The 7,500-nt window shown below is 39.7% G+C and overlaps 1 protein-coding gene across 2 annotated transcripts in view; it reads right to left on the bottom strand.

Annotated features, from left to right (window-relative positions):
• Positions 1–7,500, bottom strand: part of LOC137986506 (uncharacterized) — a 24,139-nt gene that overhangs the window by 881 nt on the left and 15,758 nt on the right. Inside the window, exons 4-8 of one of the 2 annotated variants that reach the window (XM_068833538.1) lie at positions 7,046–7,500; positions 6,110–6,359; positions 4,658–5,467; positions 3,397–3,436; positions 2,290–2,463 (exon numbers count right to left, since the gene is read on the bottom strand). The exon at positions 7,046–7,500 is cut by the window's right edge and continues 330 nt beyond it. In XM_068833538.1, the coding sequence (XP_068689639.1) occupies positions 2,290–2,463; positions 3,397–3,436; positions 4,658–5,467; positions 6,110–6,359; positions 7,046–7,500 (1,729 nt within the window). Of the gene's footprint in view, positions 1–2,289; positions 2,464–3,347; positions 3,437–4,657; positions 5,468–6,109; positions 6,360–7,045 lie in introns of those variants that run through there. The other variant, XM_068833539.1, reaches the window with a different exon arrangement.

Raw genomic sequence — 7,500 nt, 5'->3', positions numbered from 1 at the left:
TCCTCTATGCACTTCAGTCTCGTTTTAGGGAACATTTTTCTACTACGCATGCGCTTATTTCGATCACTGAATCTATTCGCCAGTCCATTGATAATAACGAATTTGGTTGTGGTACATTCGCTGATTTGGAAAAATGCCTTTGATACGGTCAATCACAGAATCCTATTAATTAAGCTCAACCATTATGGAATAAGAGGTAATACACTTGAATTGTTTGAATCTTATCTACCCCACAGACTGCAATATGTATGTGTTAATGGTCATAACTCAATTTCTCAGCCAGTAACTAGTGGTGCTCCATTCTAGGTCTCCTTTTATTCTTACTATATGTAAACGACCTGCCATACTCCTCAAGCCTACTAACAATTCACTTATTTGCTGATGATGCTAACCTTTATCTCTCCAGTAGAGACCTTAACCAACTTGAACTAACTCTAAATCAAGAACTCAAATCTGTTGCTGACTGGATGAAGTGCAATCGCATAGCGCTTAGTATCTCAAAAACTAATCTTATCCTCTTTAACTCAAACAAACTTAAACCTGACCGGTCTTTTTGCATTAAAATTGATGGTGAATGTATTAAACACGTTGACTCGGCTAAGTACTTAGGTGTAATTTTTAATGTAAATCTAACATGGAAAAAGCACATTAATGAACATTGTCTCAAACTATCCAAGACCGTGGCTATCTTATCAAAAGTGAGACATTTTGTCAACCAAGATATTGTTATTGTGCTCTGCTACTCTCTTATTTATCCTTTTCTTCTCTATGGTGTTCATGTTTGGGGCTTAACATTTCCCTCGTTTTTAAGACCATTGCGTACTTGTTATCCAAAAGAAAGCAATAATTATTGCAACTTTGTCCGAACCAAGATCCTATTCTGCATCCCTCTTTAAAGTCCACCTAAAGTCAAATATTTTTCGTCAACAATATTAATCTCCCCATCAAAATCAACCCCGTTTTACCAATCTTACCTCAGAATTGCGCTTTATCTGTCGGGCAAGACGCGCAAAGTTATGAAATTTAGCAGTAATTTGTACCCACGACCGTGATGTGAGGGTCATGGGTCTATTCTCGATTTTACGTCACAAACTGTTTTGCAATGCAAAATTTCTTTGAAAACAGGAATGCAAAACAGTTTGTGACGTAAATCGAGAATAGACTCGCGCCTCTCCCATCACGGTCTTGGGTACAAATTACTGCTAAATTTCATAAAGTGGCTTGCACGGCACAGAAAAAATGAAATTCTCGGTAAAAATGGGGACATATGTTTCCTTCGGATGGGGAGATTTGTATTAGTAACGAAAAATATTTGAGTTTAGGTACACTTTAAATCTCTCAACTTACTTGACATTAACGAAATCATCAAATTACAGGTTCTCTCTTTTGTTTATCAATGGTCACACAGACTATTACCTTCATCTTTTAATAAATATTTTACTTTCGCCTCTTCTGTTCACTAGTACTCCACTCGTCAGTCTTGTGATGGCCATCTTTATGTCACTTCTGTTAACACTACCCAATATGGTTTACGTTCCAGTCAAAATTCACTGGCTCTCGTCTTTGGAATTCTTTGCCCTCATCTGTTACTAAGTCAAATTCTCTTTCACTATTTCGTAACACCGTCAAGAACTCTATGCTTCATTCTTATACTCCTTTATTACTAGCCTTGCGTAGGAAGAAATATTTTTTATCCCAAAGAAAGAAATTTTCTCTGTGTTCACCTTGTATGTATTTTTGTTTTCTCTTTTTCTGTTTTGTTGGGTTCATTAGCCTCTGCCACTTGGATGATCCCAACTCACTCATTATCTAGATATTTGTACCAAATTTCCTTTATTCATAGTTTTTGTTTGTAAATCTCAAGTTTTTATTCTGTACTTTTTTGTTGTTTGAGTTGAGTTAAATAAATTATCTGGCCTTATCGGAGCTGATATCTCATCTGATCTGGGAATGCAATGAATTTCAGTAGTTGCACGTCCCTGACCCATTAGGAAACTAAGGGACAACAAGACCCCCAGGAACAATAGACCTTTTTGCAGATACTGCAGCCAATTTGATTTCTATTGTTTCCAAAGACATAATGGGATTCTCAGGGGGCAAATTAATATGTATTTTCCCTCTGGGCATCCCATACTAGCTATTTGAAACAATAGAAATCAAAATGACCGCCCTATCTGCAAAAAGGTCTATTGGCTATTTGACTAAAACAGTGGCTCTGGTCACTACGCAAGTGCATTTTAAATTGTGATGAATTGATTTTGGCGTCTTCTCCTAAACGCCTATACTCACGGAAGCCTCTTTCAAAGAGTTCAGTGTTGTCATGTTGAATTTGATCCAATACATGCTCTGGGACACGGAGACGTCGGCCAACCCGCTTCCATGAAGTACCAAGCTTTTCGGCAATGTAAGAAAGATCATCGGTTGAAGGAGTACCAGACTTACATGGAAAACGTAAGTCCAAATCTGAAGGGTAAAAGCAATGAGAGTAGGTTCAATGGCGAGCAGGGTTAGCTCATCGGCAAGGACATTTATCTACGTCAGTGCGATTCTAGGAGTCAGCGTCATATATGGTTTGAGTTTGTTCCTTCTCTACTCCAATCCGAGAGGTTTGCCCCGGATGTTTCGGCATGAAAAAATATTTGATCTGATTTCATTAACTCATGTAGCAGCTCTCGTAACGAATAATGCGATTGGCTTGATACCCAAGCCAAAAACAAATGATTAAACAATTGAAACAATGACTAAAACCAAACAATACCAGGTTGCGAAAGCTGCTAAATAACTGATTTCATTCACAGTCACCCCGACTGGTAGAACCGAGCAAGCAACATCTTAAAAATGTTTGGGTTGTAGCCAGGCATTGTTACAAATTACTTAACAAGAGTTGACACTAACTTTTCAAAGTAAAAAATAAAAAATAAAAAAATAGGACGTTTCGGTTACTACTGTAATTTTCTTCAGCTAAAAATGTAAATGTAATGGCGTCCCAGTGTGGTATGCATGAAATAGCAAAATGATTAAATTAAAATATCTACAATGAATGTGTTGATGAAAGTATTAGCAGTGAAATGCTATGAAATTGTGGCGGGAACTGTAACAATTGTGTGCCAAGATTCCAAAAGTTATTTAACAATTATTCCTCGAGCCCGAATGGGCTCTGAGTCAATAGCGAAGGCCATGAGGCATTCGAAGGCCGAATGGGCTATTGACAATTGCCTCCTCAATTTATGCCTTTCATCGCACAAAATTCACAAATTCGACAAATAGATAAAACGTTTAGGTCACTTGGCACTGATTTTGAAATGCAAGTTACCCCACCTCAACGAACTGGGGAACGTTTCCACTACCTTACAATGCAAGGGGCAATGACCAAAAATGGACTTGGGCTTGGCGTACCTACTGCCTCCGAAGACATGTCCATTTCCCGCTCCTCGTTCTGCAATTAAAAAGAAATCTCTATCTTTCAGGACACGCCAATGACATCAGATTTGTTGCCGGTGAACTAATAAATCCTTTCATTTTAGCCTTGATAAGGGAGCTAAATATTATTAGTATCACCGAAACAGTGGACTAATGCAAATCCTGCATTTTAATAGGCCATTTCCGAGTTCATGTCTGCCTTCTCTTCAAAGCGAGTCTAAGTGCGAAGTTCTTCTTATGAAAATTAGTTTTCATTCATATGTAAAGTAGAACTAATTACCATCACAAAAACTTCGCACTTAAACTCGCTTTGAAGAGGAGGCAGACACGAACTCGGAAATGGCCCATTGGCAACACTACAAGGACAATAAGTAATAGTCCTCGAATAGCGAAAAGCGTGACGCTTTCTTTTGTTTTATTCCCAAATAAATATTTCTTCAACTTGCATTTGCTAACTTTATTATTGCCTTTTCTGTCCGTCTAGTTATTTGATACTAAAACAATTAGACCATTCGCCTTCAAGGGCCACGGGTCACTTGCCCATTCGGCTTCGCCTCATCATAGTTAATAGATGAAGGCTGGTTATGAAACTCGACAAGTTTCTTTGTTTCATGTTTTTGTTCGCTTTTTTGGCCTTGACCCTGCACAAAACCCGACAAAAACACGCGTTTTTCGGCAGGATAACCAATCAAAAGTTTCGACTAATTTATTCGAAATTGAGTTGCGAACCAAAAACAAAAGATTGTGCAGGGTCACGGTCGGTTCAACATCTAAATGCGACTGTATTGTTCCTGCTTTTGAAATTCCCAGGGTTTCATAACCAGTCCCTAGATTAGCTATGGCCTCATGGGCTATTGATCCGTACCCCTTGCGGGCTACGGGTCTAATTGTTAAATAACAGACATCGTTTTACCGATATTAAAAGTATTGTAAAAAAAATGCACATGTAATGCGCAGAAAATGATCATTCATCGTAATTTGTCCTCAAATCTCGTTTGAAGTCTGTTTCCACTTAAAAGAAAATAACCGAATTTTAATAAAAACAGAATGTGCAACAGATTTAAATTCGAACAACTTAACCGGCTACGAAAGTTGTTACATTCATACTGCTGACAACTCTGCACATATTTTCTTAACGATTAATTGATTGATTGATTGATTGATTGATTGGTTGGTTGATTAAAAAATCACGTCAACATTTTAAAATTACACTTCAGTAAATAGAGACTGCATTTACCTGAGAATATTGAAGTTCAAACCACTTCTCCACTCCTGGAGCTGTAACCATTTCATCCGAAAAATTCTCCACGCAACTGACCACCTCTCCACAAGGTAGTACCTTGAGAAGATGAAGGGAATCGTCTTGGCCAAATCTCCGAGACCTATGCTGAGAAAACATGTGGCCACTTTGCAGGCAATGCGTACATGCCACACTTAACTCATATCGAAGATTACTTAGCCAAGGAAGGTCTTGTGAGAAGCCATCTAAAGTTCTCTCAATGAAAGTGCGAACTTCGACGGCCATTTCATTTGAAGCATTGCTCGATGATGGTTCGAGTGGACACTGACGCCTCTTTAGAACAACCTTGATGAAACGTTTTCTGCAAATCAGGGCGAGTATAATCTGCTTTCCAAGTAAAAACCTGGCTCCATTATTAAATAGTTTAGGAGTTTCCTTGAACCCACTTTCGGAGCACCAACTGATGCATCTTGACACAAACTGTGGAAAGAGCCCATGCGGTACAAAACCATCGAGAAAATGCACAAAGAGTGGACATGGGTCGCGTTCGGACGGCTTGATCTCGCAAAGCTCCGATGGTGATGACCTTAACTGTGCTGGTACGAAGTAGACTGGCTCTTCTTTGTTTTCTGAAGTCGGCATCCCTGAGGAAAATTTGGCGATTAATCCATACAGCTCCATCATTTCAAGGATATCTTGTTTTAGGTGGCCTTTCTTAATTAAATCGGAAAAAACATGATCGACAAGAGGTGTCCTTAGAATGCCTTTATCTTCGAGTTCTTCCCAACAATTCACGTACAAAGGATCCTAAAAGTATGACGGAAACGTCAATTACCACGAGAATGGGCCATCAAAAGACAAAGAACATACACACGTTTGCGTCTCAGTGGCAAAGAGGAAGGAGTACAACATAACAAGAAAAATATCATGCTTGCTTCTATACATTATTCATATTAAACGCTAGCGTTTACGGAAACTAAAATCATGATTCTCCACAGGTCCAGGTCCTAGAACACAATATACGTGGCCAAACAATTGACAATCAAGTAAACAGAACAATGCAAATGCTACATGAAACTTAAGCTTTAACGGGCAAGACAACTTTGAGAAGCCAGACGGTTCTTTGGCAATGCCGGAGGACTGGTCGAAATCCTGTATTCTTCGACAACCACTGGAAAAGTATAGAAAGACAAAGTGCAACTTGGATATTTTTTCTGTATTTTCTTAAAAACTCGTAGACTGATTTCAATTTCAATTGCCAGCCAGTCAGTAACTCGACACGCCTTACCCTCGTATATAGTGTGGTCTGTTGGCGTTTTGCTCGCTCAGCACGGCAGTTGTCGGGCCTTAAAGGAAAACGGAGACTGCAAGCGCACTGACAAAAAACGTAGATTGCTTTGCTTCCGTTGGGCATAGCTTAGTAATGCCTAAATAACAAAATTCACTTACAGCATCTTTATAAGGCCGAACAGTGATCAATTGCTTGAATAAGTCGATCAACCACTGGGCCTGTAACACCACAGTCCGCCCATGCTTAACAATTACACCAAGGTCATGATAGAAATTAAGCATGGCTGTTGCTTCGTCCTCGTCATCGATACGGCAAACTTGTTTAATGACAGGGAGAAGCTGATCAAGGTCCATGTGGTACATCGACTTGGCCACAAGTTTTTCCACAACTTTTTCAAAATGGAACCACCTGCGAATAACAATGAGAAGCAAGAATGATGAAGGGAACTTAAATTATTGAAGGAATGTGTTTCGTTATGGTACTCAATAATGGTCTGCTTTGTCTCTAATAGTGCTAGTGATTGTCATATAAGGGAACGAAAAGACAAGAGGCTTACGGAAGTCGAAGGCCCCTCCGTTTTTTTCAGCTTCTAGTGTCATTTACGGCAGGGGTGGCGACTATTCCAATCCCGTCGCACGCACAACTTGTCCCCGGGAACTAATACTGGTACTCCTTCTACCCATCACGAATGGGTGGAAAGCTGAGTCAGCTTTGGAGCGCACGAGTTGGGATTCGAACCCGGAGCACTGAGATGCAATGCGGGAGCGATATCCCCTACACTACGCGCAGGCCATAACTAAAGATTAACTGACGTCCTTTTTCCTTGATGTAGCTCTTTTAAGCTTAAACCATCAATTCTGAACACGAGAAGTAGTGGTCGCAAAGTAAAACAACAAAAAAAAAAAGCCCACATCGTAAAAAGTCTGACTGGAAATTTCACCAAACCTTAAAACCGTCTCGGCGAATGATAGAAACTCGAACACTTTCGAAATCTGAAGAAAAAAGACAGCGACTTTTGGTAATGGTAATGGAGATTTTTATTCCCTATTCCGAGATTAGCAAAATCAAAGAAAAAAGATCGACACCATACTGACCTAAGCGGCACCTCTTCACCCATGTATGGCTCATTGTTCAAAACTTCCATGATTTTCTGCCGCAACTTTTCGACGCCTTCGTCGTTCTCAGCCGCGTTGTTAACAGCAAAATATGTCGTTATGACATGCTTCGCGTACTCTTTGCCTAAAATGCTACCTTTGATGCGCTTTTCCGTGGTCTTCACGTCTTCAAAAGGCTGATCGGCATGAGTTCCTGCGATAATCACTGGAGGTCGGAGATACCGCAACTTATTTTCATTCTCGAGGTTTTTGTAAGAATCAACAGCAACGGATCGAATACTGTGCACGGAAACCAGCCATGACAATAAATTATCTAAATTGCTTTCATTGTTAAAATTATCCAACAAAATCTCAGTAGTTCCCTGTCTGCAACAGTGCTCTGCTTCCGCCAACAAGTTTTTATTGAGATTATACACCAAGACGTAAACTGCTCG

Source organism: Montipora foliosa, unplaced genomic scaffold (assembly GCF_036669935.1).
Source record: "Montipora foliosa isolate CH-2021 unplaced genomic scaffold, ASM3666993v2 scaffold_215, whole genome shotgun sequence".
NCBI lineage: Eukaryota > Metazoa > Cnidaria > Anthozoa > Scleractinia > Acroporidae > Montipora > Montipora foliosa.
This window is presented reverse-complemented; position numbering and strand designations above follow the sequence as displayed.